Raw genomic sequence first — 17,036 nt, 5'->3', positions numbered from 1 at the left:
CCACGTCCGGCTAATTTTTTGTATTTTTAATAGAGACGGGGTTTCACCGTGTTAGCCAGGATGGTCTTGATCTCCTGACCTCGTGAACTGCGCACCTCAGCCTTCCTAAGTGCTGGGATTACAGGCGTGAGCCACCGTGCCCGGACCCAGAATTCTTTTTTAACAAAATATTTGTTTTAAGAAAATCTGCTTTCAAATAGTATATTTTTGAGATCAGAGGAGATTAGTGATGTACATATTGATAGGGAATATTTGAAATATTTTAAGTAAATTAATCAATTTTGATTATTTGGCTTATATAAAAGAACATTTTTTAAAAATGTAATATGCCTCTGGGACTCATATTTGCTCAAATCCAAGAGTTGGAAGCTGGGTGATGGGTGGGTGAAAGGAAGTACTACACTTTCCTGTTTATCCTTCAAAACCACTGACCTTGGATAGATATATTTCTCAAATTTATTCATAAACGTCTTTTTTGTATCTCCTCCTAGGTGTTTCAGTTACTAACTGATCTGAAAGAGCAGCGTAAAGAAAGTGGAAAGAATAAACACAGCTCTGGGCAACAGAACTTGAACACTATCACCTATGAAGTAAGGCTGGGCTTCTGGTAGACCTACCTAAAGTACCATTGAGAGAGGGGGGTTTATTCTCCCAATGACTGGCAGCTGAAATCAAGATCGCTTTTTATATGATCTGAATAGTTTTACTCTAACCTGATTTTTGTTTGTTTGTTTTTTTTGACACGGAGTCTCACTCTGTCGCCCAGGCTGGAGTGCAGTGGCAAGATCTTCGCTCACTGTAAGCTCCGCCTCCCGGGTTCATGCCATTCTCCTGCCTCAGCCTCCTGAGTAGCTGGGACTACAGGCGCCCTCTACCACGCCTGGCTGATTTTTTGTATTTTTAGTAGAGACGGGGTTTCACCATATCAGCCAGGATGGTCTCCATCTCCTGACCTCGTGATCCGCCTGCCTAGACCTCTCAAAGTGCTGGGATTACAGGCGTGAGCCACCACGCCCAGCCTACTCTAACCTGATTTTTATTCTGCTTATAAAAGTGAGAGGAGTTTGGTCAAGTTTAGAGTTTAGCCAGCTACAAAGTTAGAAGGAATAGTGTAAAAGATTGCCCTCACTTCTCCTTGAAAGGGGATCACAGCTCACTGCAGCCTCAACCTCCTAGGCTCAAGTGATGCTCCCAGCTTAGCTTCCCAAGTAGCTGGGACTATGGGCATCCACTGCCATGCCTGGCTATTTTTTGTTGTTGTCCAGGCTGGTCTCGAACTCCTGGGCTTAAGGGATCTTCCCACTGCAGCATCCCAAAGTGCTGGGAACTTACACGCTTAAGGCTATTGTTTATTTTTCAAGTTTGAGATTCCTTCCAAAATATGTAATTATATTTCCTCCGAAATTATATCTATATTCTTCCTCAAAAGCCACAAAATCTGTGTAATCATGAGAGCATTACGCCATTGCAAATCAAAGAAAAAAAGAAAAACCTTTTATTTTGAAATCGTTTTTCTTTTCTTTTCTTTTTTTTTTTTTTTTTTGAGACGGATTTTCACTCTTGTTGCCCAGGCTGGAGTGCAATGGCGCAACCTCGGCTCACCGCAACCTCTGGCTCCCGGGTTCAAGCAATTCTCCTGCCTAAGCCTCCTGAGTAGCTGGGATTACAGGCATGCACCACCTCGCCCGGCTAATTTTGTATTTTTAGTAGAGATGGCGTTTCTCCATGTTGGTCAGGCTGGTATCAAACTCCCGACCTCATGTGATCTGCCCACCTCTGGCTCCCAAAGTGCTGGGATTGCAGGCGTGAGCCACCATGCCCAGCCATTTTTCTCTTACATTACATAAACATAGAGAAAGTGCTGGGATTATAGGCGTGAGCCACCGTGCCCAGCCATTTTTCTCTTACATAAAAGTTGTAGAGACAGTGCTGGGAGTTCTCATGTACCCTTCCCATAGTTTTCTCTGATGTTAATATCTTACATAACCATGGTACAGTGATCAAAACCAGGAAATTAACATTGGTACATACTATTAAGCTAAGCTTAAATTTTATTTGAATACCCTGTTTTCCCTTTGCTGTCTTCTGGGTTCCAGGATTCAGTTCAGGATACCATTTTGTATTTAGTTAACATGTCCCCATAATGTCATTCAATCTGTATCCTTACTCTTCCTTTGTCTTCCATGACCTTGACACTTCCAAAGGGCTCGTCAAGTATTTTGTAGAATGTCCGTTGATTTGTGATTATCTGATGTTTTATGATGATTACACAGAACCTATGGCTTTGAGGAAGAGTACCACAGAGGTAATCTCTCCTTCTCGTGTCATGATTTCTGGGGGTACATGATATCGATGTTTCTTATGGGTGATGTTGTTAACTTTGGTCATTTGGTTAAGATGGTATCTGCCTGGTTTCTGCACTGTAAAGCTACTGTTTCTTCATTTCCACATTATGTTAGAAATGATTTGGCCGGGCGCAGTGGCTCACTCTTGTAATCCTAGCCCTTCGAGAGGCCGAGGCGGGCGGATCACAAGGTCAGGAGATCGAGACCACGGTGAAACCCCGTCTCTGCTAAAAAAAAAAAAAAAAAAAATACAAAAAATTAGCCAGGCGTGGTGGCAGGCGCCTGTAGTCCCAGCTACTCAGAGAGGCTGAGGCAGGAGAATGGTGTGAACCCGGGAGGTGGAGCTTGCAGTGAACCGAGATTGCGCCACTGCACTCCAGCCTGGGCATCAGAGCGAGACTCCATCTCAATAAATAAATAAATAAATAAATAAGATGAAAGGATTCACAAAGTTCAGTCCATATTCAAGGGGAAGAGGGGTGGGGAGATTAAACTCCACCTCTTGAAGGGAGGGATATCAAAGAATTTGTGGATGTATGTTAAAACCACCACAGTAATTAAAAAATATTTTGTGGGAGATGCTTTGCAGCTAGGAAAACAGCCTACCCTTTGCTTACGCTTTTAATCGTCAATTTTAGCATTTATTGGTGGGTCTTTCCTGCAGTAGTTATGACTATGGTACAATTGCCTGAGAGTGATTTAAAAATTTTTCTCGGCCGGGCGCGGTGGCTCACGCTTGTAATCCCAGCACTTTGGGAGGCCGAGGTGGGCGGATCACGAGGTCAGGAGATCGAGACCACAGTGAAACCCCGTCTCTACTAAAAAAAAAAATACAAAAAATTAGCCGGGCATGGTGGCGGGCGCCTGTAGTCCCAGCTGCTCGGAGAGGCTGAGGCAGGAGAATGGCGTGAACCCCAGAGGCGGAGCTTGCAGTGAGCCGAGATTGCGCCACTGCACTCCAGCCTGGGCGACAGAGCGAGACTCCGTCTCAAAAAAAATAAATAAATAAATAAATAAAAATAAATAAATAAAAATTTTTCTCATTCTTGGCCGGGTGCGGTGGCTCACGCCTGTAATCCCAGCACTTTGGGAGGCCGAGGCAGGTGGATCACAAGGTCAGGAGATCAAGACCATCCTGGCTAACGTGGTGAAACCTCGTCTCTACTAAAAATACAAAAAGAAATTAGCTGGACATGGTGGCGGGCGCCTGTAGTCCCAGCTACTCAGGAGGCTGAGGCAGGAGAATGCCGTGAACCCGGGAGGGGGAGCTTGCAGTGAGCCAAGAACGTGCCACTGCACTCCAGCCTGGAAGACAGAGGAAGACTCCATTTCAAAAAAGAAAAAAAAATTTCTCATTCTTTCTATGCCTATTAGTTAGAATTTTTTTTTTTTTTTATTTTAAGAGACAGGATTTTGCTGTGTTGCCCAGGCTGGTCTCAAACTCCTGGGATCAAGTGATCTTCCTGCCTTGGCCTCCCATAGTGCTGGAATTCCAGGTATGCACCACTGTTCCCAGCTCCTAAGAGTTAGAATTCTTACATAAGAAAAAGTTGTCTCTTCTGGCGGGGAGCGGTGGCTCACGCCTGTAATCCCAGCACTTTGGGAGGCCAAGGCGGGCGGATCACAAGGTCAGGAGATGGAGACCATCCTAGCTAACATGGTGAAACCCCGTCTTTACTAAAAATACAAACAATTAGCTGGGCGTGGTGGCGGGTGCCTGTAGTTCCAGCTACTTGGGGGGCTGAAGCAGGAGAATGGCATGAACCCGGGAGGCGGAGCTTTCAGTGAGCCGAGATCGCGCCACTGCACTCCAGCCTGGGCGACAGAGCGAGACTCCCTTTCAAAAAAAAAAAAAAAGAAAAGAAAAAGTTGTCTCTTCTTACCCGTTTATTTATTCAGTCGTATATATCCGTGTAGACTCATGGCAATTTATTTTATTCTTTGGGTTCCCTCTCTTTAAAAAAATTGTTCAAAATATAACACAATTGTCAGATTGAGGTTTTTTTTTTTGAGATCAGAAAAGTTTTCTCCTAAAATTTCATTAATTATTCTTCCTATTCTAGCTACTGGTTTTCTCTTTCAGGAATTCTAATTACACGAAGATTGGCTCTCCTGAATGCCTTTTTGTTTTATATAGGATTTTCTTTTTTGTTTTCTTTTTTTTTTTTTTTTTTTGAGACAGTCTCACTCTGTCACCTAGGCTGGAGTGCCATGGTGCGATCTCGGCTCACTGCAACCTCTGCCTCCCGGGTTCAAGTGTTTCTCCTGCCTCAGCCTCCCTAGTAGCTGGGATTACAGGCGTGCACCTCCACACACAGCTAATTTTTTGTATTTTTGGTAGAGATGGGGTTTCACCGTGGTGGCCAGGCTGGTCTCGAACTCTTGACCTCAGGTGATTTGGCCACCTCAGCCTCCCAAAGTGCAGGGATTACAGGTGTGAGCCACCATGCCCGGCCTCTACAGGATTTTTACAAACAAAATTTTAGAATTTTAATTACAGCCATTGCCTTCGTTTTTTCTCATTCAGGGTTCTTCGTCTTATGCTTGGCTTTTTTTTTTTTTGCCAGACGTTAAAATACATATCAAAAACACCATGCAGGCACCAGAGTCCTGAGATTGTCAGAGAATTTCTCACAGCATTGAAAAGCCACAAGTTGACCAAGTAAGTAAATCTCTTAAGTAGGAAGATAGTGACACATGGTGAAATGATAGTTGCTACAGTCGTAGCAACCGTGTATTGATATTCAGCTGGGTTTGGATTTAAAGGAGGATTATAGTATTGTAGACGAAACAACTGAAAGTTATACATAAGGACTAGAGTAAGGAACAGATCTTTTTTTTTTTTTTAATAAATGAAGAAAGTTCATTTATCCTAGTGATACTGTATTACTCTGCCTGCTTATTCTGCAAAGTTAGCAGAGATTAATTTACATTCTCAAAAAAGACGGGTGAGGGGAAATGGAAATGCCTCATGGACAAGAAGGCAAATTTAGGTCATGAGTAGAGATCTCAATAAAATGGGCTAAAATACAGTTTATTTATATCTGCTAACTCCCAACTGCTAGCATCTGACCACAGCATAACAAGCTTGGAATCGGGGAACCTGGGCTGTAGTCCACTTTCTGCCCCTTACAGCACCATGACCTTGGAAAAGGTATTTGACCTCTCTGAGTTTGATTATCCCCACCACTGAAATAAGGATCATCTGCTAAACTCACAAAGCTGGGGAAAGGGTGAAGGGTGGTGTCTTCATGGAAACAATATGTGTAGATGTCCTTTTTGGACTCCAGAAGCCATAAATGATGCAACCTTATTTATTAACCATTAATGTGAACAGGGCCAACCATTTCTATGTTATTAACACTGCTTCTTCCCTAATGATTCAATTCAGATAAACTTTACAAAGCACTTCACACCAAGAGCTGAGGATCACGGCCACTTGGTTCTTACAGACACAGTGCCTGCAAGCCAAAATTGGTAGAACCAATAGTTCTACTCTTAAAGCAGGACCCCTCTAGCCTCCCATTATCTAGATGAAAATGAGCTTACTAATTTAGAAACACGAGTGTATTCTAGGCTAACCAAATTAATTCTTCTCTAATTATTGAGAACATTAAATGTCACGAGCTGATCTCAAAATGTTAATAAAATAAGCTAAATTGTTTTGAAAGGAAGGAAATATGATAATGTGGTAGAAATGGGGAAAAAACAAGACAGAATTGAAATATATTAATCAAGTACTAACTCTGGTTTGAATGGGTAAATGCAGGAGAAGACCTTTCTTCCTTCTTTTTTTATTTATTTATCTTTTTTTTCAAAATTATACTTTAAGTTCTAGGGTACATGTGCACAACGTGCAGGTTTGTTACATATGTATACATGTGCCATGAGGAACAAATCTTAATGGGGTTTAAAAATCTTTTCTTGGCCAGGCGTGGCGGCTCATGCCTGTAATCCCAGCACTTTGGGAGGCTGAGGCGGGCGGATCACCTGAGGTTGGGAGTTCTAGACCAGCCTGACCAACATGGAGAAACCCCTTCTCTACTAAAAATACAAAATTAGCTGGGCGTGCTGGCAGATGCCTGTAATCCCAGCTACTAGGGAGGCTGAGGCAGGAGAATCACTTGAACCTGGGAAATGGAGGTTGCAGTGAGCCAAGATTGTGCCATTGTACTCCAGCCTGGGCAACAAGAGCAAAACTCTGTCTCAAAAAAAAAAAAAAAACTTTTCTTGGAGTCCCAGTTTGTATGACATATCGCATCACCCCCACTCCCAGAATTCAGACCAAATTGGATGAAAAGTAGGGTTTACAAGTTAAAGTATTTTTTATAAAGTTGATCAATGAAGTCCTTTGACGTTTGTGTTTGCTTGAGGCAAAAGTGGCTTGATCATCTTCTGTGAGTTCTTGTAGTTTCCAGTTCCTTTTCTTGGTCTGGAATGAGTTCAACCTTTTAAAATTGAAAACGTCATACATCAGGAGTTGACATGAGAAGAAAACTAGCCCTTTTTTTTTTTTGTTTGGTTTGGTTTTTTTTGAGATGGAGTTTCACTCTTGTGAGTTCATGCTGGAGTGCAATGGCACGATCTCGGCTCACTGCAACCTCTGCCTTCGGGTTCAAGTGATTCCTCCTGCCTCAGCCTCCACAGTAGCTGGGATTACAGGCATCTGCCACCACACCTGGCTAGTTTTGTATTTTTAGTAGAGAACGTGGTTTCTCCATGTTGATCAGGCTGGTCTCGAACTCCCAACCTCAGGTGATCCGTCCACCTTGACCTCTCAAACTGCTGGGATTACAGGTGTGAGCCACCGTGCCTGGCCAATTTTGTATTTTTAGTAGAGATAGGGTTTCACTGTATTGGCCAGGCTGGTCTTGAACTCCTGACTTCAGGTGATCCTCCTGCTTTGGCCGCCCAAAGTGCTAGCATTTCAGGTGTGAGCCACCGTGCCTGGCCTGTGTATACATTTTTGAATTGACTTGTTGATATCTGGAACAAATCCTGCTAAGATTCTGATTGGGATTGCGTTACATCTATAGGTCAGTTTTGGGGGAGAATTGACATCTTGACAATATTAATAATGTAAGATCGTACGGGCACGGAGGCTCATGCCTATAATCCCAGAACTTTGGGAGGCCGAGGTGGGTGGATCATGAGGTCAAGAAATCGAGACCATCCTGGCCAACATGGTGAAACCCCGTCTCTACTAAAAATACAAAAAATTAGGCTGGTGTGGTGACGGGGGTGCCTGTAGTCCTAGATACTCGGGAGGCTGAGGCAGGAGAATCACTTGAACCTGGGAGATGGAGCTTGCAGTGAGCTCCACTGCACTCCAGCCTGGTGACACAGTGAGACTGTCTCAAAAAAAAAAAAATTTAATAATAATAATAATTTAACATCAGTCAAAGGTTAAAAAAAAACAACCCACCAATACTGAACCTTCTAGTCCATGAAAACAGTGTAGCACACAGGTTCTGCACAAATTTTTTTAGATTTATACCTATTTCATAATTTTGCATTATGAAATAGGTATAAATGATGCTCATTTTCAGTTGTTGATTGCTGATATAGAAGTACAGCTGACTTTATATTGATTTTATGCCCTCCAGCCTTGATAAATCCACTTACTAGTTCTAGCAACTTTTTTAGTATTCTTTAGGATTTTCTATGCGACAGTCATGGTGTTTGCAAACAGAGTTTTACTTCTTTCTCATCTGTATGCCTTTTCCTTCGTTTTCTTATTTCATTGCCCTGGCTGGGGCCTCCAGGACGATGTTGAGTAGGAGTGGTGAGATCAGACATCCTCATCTTGTTCCTGATATTAAGGGAAAACAGTCAGTCCTTCACCATTAAGTATGATGCTAGTTTAGGTTTTCCATGGATGTCTTTTACCGGGTGTAGGAAGTTCAAATTGCTGAGATTAGATGTTGAATGTTGTCACTTGCTTTTTCTATATCTATAAAGCTAAAAAGATTTGTATCCTTTTGGCTGTATCTTTTTATTTTTGTTTTTAGTAGTTACTGTAGGGATCCCTACTAGGTTACTAGTAGGGTTAATAATATGCATGCTTGACCATTTATAGTCCAGAGTTAATATTTTACCAGTTAGTGTATATAAGTCTGTTTACCTTCTTTTTGTGTTATGGTTGTATTTATAACATATAATCTACATACATTGAAACATATAATCTACATATTATTAGTAGTGTTTTTACATTTACTTTTCTATATTCTTACATATTTTAAAGAACTTAAGAGAACAAAAATAGTCTTTTATGTCTACCCAAGATGTCATCATTTCTTTTGCTCTCTATTCCTGAAGTGCCCTGTGTCCTTTTTTTTTTTTTTTGAGACAGAGTCTCGCTGTTGCCCAGGCTGGAGTGCAATGGCATAATCTCGGCTCACTGCCGGCTCCGCCCCCCCGGGGTTCACGCCATTCTCTTGCCTCAGCCTCCCGAGTAGCTGGGACTACAGGCGCCCACCACCTCGCCCGGCTAATTTTTTGCATTTTTAGTAGAGACGGGGTTTCACCGTGTTAGCCAGGAAGGTCTCGATCTCCTGACCTCGTGATCCGCCCGCCTCGGCCTCCCAAAGTGCTGGGATTACAGGTGTGAGCCACCGCGCCCAGCCCCTGTGTCCTTTTTATCATTTACTTCACCAGGAAGAACTTCCTTTGGCACTTTTCTGAGAACAGGTCTTTTGGCTACAAATTCTCTTATTTTCATTTAGCTGAGAATGTCATTATTTCCTTTCATTCCTGAAGGATAATTTCACTGGGTTGATTGATCTTTTCCTTCAGAACTTTTAAGATGTCATTTCAGTGACTTCTGGCTGTCACAGTTTTTTACTAGAAATCTGTGATCAGGCTGGATGCAGTGGCTCACGCCTGTAATCTCAACACTTTGGGAGGCTGAGGCAGGAAGATCACTTGAGGCCAGGAGTTTGAGACCAGCTTGGGCATCATTGTGAGATTCCATCTCTGTATTTTGAAAAATAATTAATTAAAAAAATTTTTAATCTGCTATCACCCTTACCCTAATGTGTCATTTTCCTCTGGCTGCTTTTAAGATTTTTTTTATACCCTCTCTACTCCTACTGCTTCACTTCACTAGCCTAAAAAAATTTTTTTAGGCTGGGCGCAGTGGCTCATGCCTGTAATCCCAGCACTTTGGGAGGCCGAGGCCGGTGGATCACAAGGTCAGGAGATCAAGACCATCCTGGCTAACACGGTGAAACCTCGTCTCTACTAAAAACATACAAAAAAAAAAAAAGGCCGGGCGCGGTGGCTCACGCTTGCAATCCCAGCACTTTGGGAGGCCGAGGCGGGCGGATCACGAGGTCAGGAGATCGAGACCACGGTGAAACCCCGTCTCTACTAAAAATACAAAAAATTAGCCGGGCGTGGTGGCGGGCGCCTGTAGTCCCAGCTGCTCGGAGAGGCTGAGGCAGGAGAATGGCGTGAACCCGGGAGGCGGAGCTTGCAGTAAGCCGAGATTGCGCCACTGCACTCTAGCCTGGGCGACAGAGTGAGACTCCGTCTCAAGAAAAAAAAAAAAATCAGCCGGGCATGGCGGCGGGCTCCTGTAGTCCCAGCTACTCGGGAAGCTGAGATAGGAGAATGGCATGAACCCGGGAGGCAGAGCTTGCAGTGAGCCAAGATGCACCACTGCACTCCAGCCTGGGTGACAGAGCGAGACTCCATCTCAAAAAAAAAATTTTTTTTTTAATAAATTTAAAAAAAGATTATCAAGTCTTTGGTCTTCAATAATTTGATAATAGTATGTTCCAGCTTTTTTTCCCCAGTTTATTTTTGCTGAGCTTCTTGATTATGTAAATTTATGTTTCTTACTACATTTGTGAAGTTTTCAACTATTTTTGAAATATTTTTTCTGTCCCAATCTCTTTCTCCTCCTTTTCTTCAACTCCCAAAAACACAACTGGTAAACCTCTGATACTGCTGTACAGGTCTTTGAGGCTCTGTTCTTTTTAAAAAATTTTGTAGTTCAAATGGAATAATTTCTCTTTTTTTTTCCCTGTCTCTTTTTTTAGTAGAGACAAGGTTTCACTCTGTTACCCAAGCTGAAGTGTGGTGGCGCCCTCAGGCTCACTGCAGCCTCAAAGTCTAATGGGATAATTTCTGTTGATCTGTTTGTACGCACAGATTGTTCTGGCATCTTCCGTTATCAAGCCTACCAGTGAATTTTTCATTTCAGGTATTTTTCAGTTCTAAAGTTTCCATTTGGTTATTTTTTGTAACTTCTGTTCTTTCCTGAGAACTAGTATTGTTCCATTCATTTCAGGAATGTTTACTTTTTCGCCCAGCTATTATAATAGTTAGAATCTTGATAATTTTAACATGTCATCATGGGCTTGGCATCTGTTGATTATCTTTTCCCTGGAGAATGAGTCATATTTTCGTGGTCGAGGTAATTGTAGATTGTATCGTGGGTATTTGAGTATTATATTGTTAAGACTCTGGGTCCTGTTAAAAGCTTCTGGTTTGTGTTTTAGGAGGCTGTCAATCCAATTAGGTTCAGACTTCAAGTCGGTCTTGCCTTCCGGGGCAAGGATTTCGGTGTCATTTGATTTTGAAACCCACTCTGGGTCTTTGCATATGGGACTGGACTGGTGGTGTAACTCGCTCCCTTCTCACTTGGGGTCTTTGCTGTGCTGGGTCTGTTCCATGCTTGCTGTTTTGGTGCTGTTCTGCACATAAATAGCTCAGGTGAATCTAGAATTTGTGTTGATTGATATTCAAATTTGGAGGAGTCCCCTTCTCTAGCTCTCTGGAATTTCCCTGCTCCTACTCTCTGGCCCGCATGATACCCCTTTTTGGGTCCTCTAGCCACAAGTTCCGAGTTTCTCTCAAAGGTTTACCTGCCCACCTGTGTATGGTTGTTACTAGAGCTGTCCTTGGAGCAGAGCAGGGAAAGTAGAAAAGGGAAAAGGAAAAAATGACTCTTGGGCACTCTGGACAGCAAGGGCTCCCTTCTGGGCTACACCTGCTGCTAGTCCCCACCTGGGGGAGCTGCCATTGAGTTGTGAACTCCTCCTCGGTCTCCAGCCTTTCTCAGTCCCCTGGCCAGAAAGATTGGATTTCTCCTGGAGTTGGAGCTGCCTGTGGGACCACCACAGCTGCACCAGAGAGAAAAGGCCCTGAGAGAAAAGGGGAAAAAGCCCCAAGAAACTCACATCCATCCTCCACCCCAAATAGTTCTCAGGTTTTGTTTCCCTCCCAGACCACCTGCTTTTGTTTGCTTTTCAGAGTCCTCGGGTATTTTTTTGTTTTTTTGTCTGGAGATTTCTTCTTTTCTTTCTTTTTTTTTTTTGAAACGGAGTCTCGCCCTTATTACCCAGGCTGGATGGAGTGCAGTGGCACAGTCTCGGCTCACTGCAACTGCTGCTTCCTAGGTTCAAGCAATTCTCCTGTCTTGGCCTCCTGAGTAGCTGGGGTTACAGGTGCATGCCACCACCGCTAATTTTTGTATTTTTAGTAGAGACGGGGTTTCTCCACATTGGCCAGGCTGGTCTGGAACTCCTGAACTCAGGTGATCCGCTGCCTCCCAAAGTGCTGGGATTACAGGCATTAGTCACTGCGCTCAGCTGTCTTGAAATTTCTCATTGTAATCTGTGGAGAGAGAAAGGCTTTCGTGGGCTTTCTCCATCTTGTCCTATAGCAGAAGTGCTAACAGTTGATTTTTAAGGCCTCTTTTCAGCTCTTTGTCTGGGCTAATGTATTGCTTCCTAAGCCCAACATCTTTTCCACTATAAATATGGACAAATACTGTTCCGAAAACCTACAAATATATAGGCATTGTCTTGCAAGCTGATTTCATGATTGGCCATGATCTATATAAATTTAAAGGAGACTGTAGTATTCAAGAAGGATTAATTTTAACTCCCTTTTTTCCACTAGTGATCCTAAAATCAAGGATTTTTAAAAATCTTTTTAAAAGGCTTTCTAAACCTTTTAACCTCAACCCTTTGATTAATTGCTTGTTTCCATGACTCTGCCAAGAGCTAACGCTTCAGGCGGCATTGTTGTCCAACAGCCAGTAGAGGGAGCGGCAGGCTTCACTGTGGCTGGAGGCTTGGCTCCTCTGGGAACTTGCAGCTCTTGTTATATTTGTGAGCATAACACATCCAGTTATACTCTTGTAGTTATTTTTAAATGTACAATTAAATTATTGTTGACTGTAGTCACCCTGTTGGACTATCAAATACTAGATCTTATTCATTCTTTCTGTTTTTTCATAGTCATTAACCACGTGCACTTCCCCCATCTCACCCACCCCACTGCCCGTCCCCACCTTTGGTCTGCTACTCTCTGGTCGTTCTCCTCTCTCTGTCTCCAGAAAGCTTGGACTTCTTGGTTACAGCCTGTAGTGGTAGCTGAGATTGTGAGGCCTGGGTGAGGACGTCAGTAGGAGGGTCAGAGGATGCAAGTAGCACCATGAGAGTGCCAGAGCCTCGCTGGAGAAGAGAAAAATCCAGAAGGAGATGAAGAAGGGAGAGTCGGAAAGATCAGAAAAGAATTGAGAAAGAAGGTGTCATGGAAGCCTGAGGGCAGGCAGTTTTAAGGAGGGAATGATCAGCAGTGTCAGATGTCACCAACAGGATGGAGTAAGACTGAAGAGCAGCCACTGGATTTGTCCATGTGGAGGCACCAGGCCCTTGAAGCAAGAACACTTTTGGTGATCACTTGGGCAAGAGCTAGGGTGCAGGGAGTTGAGAAGCAAGGGGAGAAAGTAGAGACAATGAAAGTGGCTTGGTTCTGAAGCCAGCGGGGAATGTTTGTGCGCTGACCCCCTTAATTCCCCCACCACCCCAGACTGGAGTGTGGACTGCGTGAGGGCCTGCTGTGACCACAGCAGTGCTCAGCTCCTTGGGTGTAGGACAGGGAACTTGCTTGGTGGTTTGACCTCGAGTTGGAGTTTTTCAAGGAGCGGTTGTGAATGTCGTTGCTGATCTTACTTCTGGTCGTCTCATTACCGATCCTCTGTAGCTTTTAGTCCTTGCGATCCCTCTTCTCCCTCTTCACGTGGAGACCTCTCAGACGGGAACTGAGAAAACTACCCAGAATGAACTCATCTCCCTTCCAGTCCTTTCCGATTGGCTGCTGTTTTCCCCTCATCATGGTCTTGGTGGAACATGAGCCCCTTTGCTCGAGATTTGGGCAGCAGTTTCTGAGGGTCTTTACTTTTCCCTCCTGGAATTCCAGCCTCTCCACATGTTTGTCTCCCCAGCCGGTGGCCATTCTCCACTCTCCTTCCAGACCCTCCCTCCTTCGGCTGGAGTTGCTTTTTTACTTCTGTGTTATCAAGAGGTTCGTTTCTCCATAATCATTCCTCAGTCCCCAGAGTCCAGTTGTCAGCACAGCTGTCATTCCACTGAACTGCACAGGCCACCAATGACCTCTTGGTTGGCAAATCCAGTGACTTCTATATTGACACAGTCAACTTATTTTTCTCGCTCTGTCACAGAGTGCAGTGGTGTGAGCATAGCTCACTGAAGCCTCAGACTCCTGGGCTCAAGCAAGCAATCCTGCCTCAGCCTCCTGAGTGGCTAGGACTACAGGTGTCTACCACCATGCTTGGCTAATTGTTTTATTTTTATTTTTTGTAGAGACAGAGTCTCACTTTGTTGCCCAGGCTGTTTTTGAACTCGTAGCCTCAGTGATCCTCCTACTTTAGCCTCCCAAAATGTTGGGATTACAGATGTGAGCCACCGTGCCTGGCTTCTCCTGGCCCCTTAAATGGAGGCACTTTATGGTGTTCTGTTCTGGTCTTCTCTCACTCCACAGTTGGTCTCTGGACCCATAATATCCACTCCATGATTCCATGTAACTCCTTGCAAATAAATCTAGTGCTGGTTTTTTTCCTTTAGTTTTAGACCAAACTAGACACACTTTTTGACAGAAGCCTCTTCAGAGTTATAAAGGTACTACAAACTCAAATTTCATGTTAAATAATGTATTTTTTTCTAAACAGCCTAACCTTGACTCTATCTGTTCCCTCACTCCTCCTCCCCGACCCTACCCAATCTAGGCAGTTGTCAAGTCCTGTTGACTTTACCTAAGGGTGACGGGAAGCATTTCACGTGTTTAGACGCTTACTGGCATGCCTGCTGCTGCTGGCCAACTTCATAACCTCACTCTTACTCACCCAGGGGGTGTTACAGTGCATTCCTCGCTGTCTGCCTCCATTTTCTTGGGTCTTCCAGAATCGCTGCCAGCACCAGCCAGAGCATGCCCCTCTTCCTTGGTTGTTCTCCTGTATTGACCAAGTCACACCCAGCCTCTTGATAGAGCCCTTTTCGATCTTGTCCCAAATGACTCTTTCACCCCATGTCCCACCGCTCTCTAGCTGTTTCCTAAAACTTGGGGAGCTTTCTTTCCTCTGGGCATGTCCTTGTATTGTTCCTGCCCTGGCTGTCTGTCCCTTCCATCCCTTTTGCATTGAAAAGCCATCAGGGTCTAGTGCAAGGGTCATCTCTGTGGAGTCTCCCTTCTTGAGTCTAGAGTGAACATTTGGGGGATTACAAGCAGTAGAAATTGACTAGAACTGCCCTAATAATGACTGCCATTTATGGAGAAACTATTGTGGGACAGATGGCATTATGACACTTTCCACCTGTTATCACATGTACACTAGAAGCAGATGGCCAAGAACAGGAGCTTCTCTGCCATTTACTAGCTTTGCAACTATGGACAAGTTATTTAGTATCTCAGTGTTAGTGAAATCTGAGGATTCGATGTACTTCCACATGGAAAGCAAGCAATAAATACTAGTGGCGGCCTCTGGAAAGATTTTCATCCCTCTTAATCCTCTCATAAGATAGTAAGTACTGTTATCATTCCTGTTTCACAGAAGAGGAAACTGAGGCTCAGGAAGAGTGGGTAATTGTTCTGCTTCCCTGAACACATGGCTGCAGGAGTCGTGGCTTCTTCATGTTTTCACTCCAGAAGGTCTTTAACACAATAAATACTTACTGAGCTGATTGGAAAGATGGATCTGCAGCTCCAGGGTCAAATTGAGAGAGAAATGTAGAAGTTGTCGCCTGCATAGGGGTGGTCACTGCAGTCGTTTGATCTCCTCTGAAGTTCTGTAGTCTTTCAGAGTCCACACGATTCAGCCAGCTTTTCAGCAATGAGCTGTGTCTTTCTTTGCGGCAGATGATCACTATATCTAACTATCACTCAGATCTTTTGTTGTGAAAATTTCCATGTATTTGTCTTCCTTCTCCAGCTGAGTTAAGTGCTTTCAGGGCAGAGGGACTGTACCTGTATTTCTGTGTATTAACTCCTGCCTCTTTAAGTCCCTGTTTTGTTTACTAAGATAATAGGTCAAATCTGGGAAATATTAAATCTTAATCTCAAAAAGGAATTCACCCATTTCTAAGAGATGACCACACAAGATGATTTTGTGTGTTTTAATTTTTAGAGATAGGGTGTGGCTCTGTACTCCAGGCTAAAGCAATCCTCCCGCCTCACCCCCTTGTCCTCTGCCTTCCGTAGCTGGGACTACAGGTAGCTGGGACTACAGGCGCAACCCACCGTGCCCAGCTAATTTATTTTAATTTTTATGTAAGGTCTTTTAATGTTGCCCAGGCTGATCGAGAATGCCTGGCCTCAAGGGATCCTCCCAAAGTGCTGAGATTGCAGGCATGAACCACCATACCTGGCCTAAGGTGATTTTGTTAGTTGGTACTTTCTATAATTTGGATGAAGATAGTATTATTTTCTTCACATTTTCCAGATAGAAATTACCGTCCTGGGCCGGGCGCGGTGGCTCATGCCTATAATCCTACCGCTTTGGGAGGTCGAGGCAGGTGGATCCCCTGAGGTCGAGAGTTCGAGACCAGCCAGGCCAGCATGATGAAACCCCCGTCTCTACTAAAAAATTACCAAAAATTAACTGGATGTGGTTGCGAGCACCTGTGATCACAGTTACTTGGGAGGCTGAGGCAAGAGAATCACTTGAACCCTGGAGGTGGAGGCTACAGTGAGCCAAGATTGTGCCACTGCACACCAGCCTGGGCAATAAGGGAAAACTCTGTCTCAAAAAAAAAGGAAAAAGAAAATGACGCTCCTGTTTTTAAAATGGCATATGCACTGCTGCTTTGTTTCCTACAATCACGCCTCTGATACCCATTCGTACCGTGGGCTGGGAGTCACTCACATGCACCCTCCTGTTCCTGTTCTCTCGATTTACAATTGAAGGAACTGAGGGCCACGCTCCAGTGGTTCTCCCATTTTTTAATCTGACAAATTATTCTCTGTGCAGCTCAGTCAGAACTCAGGACTTAGGGCTATGCGAGTTCTCAACGCTGTACTTTCCCTCCATAGAGCTGAGAAGCTCCAGCTGCTGAACCACCGGCCAGTGACTGCTGTGGAGATCCAGCTGGTGAGTGAAGGGCGCCTGCCCTGGGGAGGCTGCTGTGGGTCTGAGATGTAGAATGGCTCTGGTGGACAAGCCAGGAACTGCCGTTTTTTGTTTTTTTTTTTTTCTTTTTTCTTTTTTTAAGAGACTGCACAACCACCCCATTTCTTAAGGAAAAGGAGACCTTGCCAGTTTGATCCTAGTTAGTGTGGACTTAGGGACCACGAAACACTGGAGGAGATTTCATTCCTCCCCTAGGGTTTTGGCTGATGACTTGGCAGCTCTCCACCTCCCCTGATGTCCAGGCCATTCTG

The 17,036-nt window shown here is 44.1% G+C and overlaps 1 protein-coding gene across 10 annotated transcripts in view; it reads left to right on the top strand.

Moving 5' to 3' along the window:
- Positions 1 to 17,036, top strand: part of CRCP (CGRP receptor component) — a 42,844-nt gene that overhangs the window by 16,850 nt on the left and 8,958 nt on the right. For 3 of the 10 annotated variants that reach the window (XM_063646447.1, XM_055293007.2, XM_055293008.2), the window contains 3 exons: positions 492 to 590; positions 4,913 to 5,007; positions 16,689 to 16,746. In XM_063646447.1, coding sequence (XP_063502517.1) covers positions 492 to 590; positions 4,913 to 5,007; positions 16,689 to 16,746 — 252 coding nt within the window. Of the gene's footprint in view, positions 1 to 491; positions 591 to 3,748; positions 3,842 to 4,912; positions 5,008 to 16,688; positions 16,747 to 17,036 lie in introns of all 10 variants that reach the window. The other 7 variants (XM_055293009.2, XM_055293010.2, XM_055293011.2 and 4 more) reach the window with 3 other exon arrangements.

This window comes from Symphalangus syndactylus, chromosome 9 (genome assembly GCF_028878055.3).
Source record: "Symphalangus syndactylus isolate Jambi chromosome 9, NHGRI_mSymSyn1-v2.1_pri, whole genome shotgun sequence".
In the NCBI taxonomy this organism is placed as follows: Eukaryota; Metazoa; Chordata; class Mammalia; order Primates; family Hylobatidae; genus Symphalangus; species Symphalangus syndactylus.
Note: the sequence above shows the minus strand (reverse complement) of the source record. Positions and strands in the feature narration are given on the sequence as shown.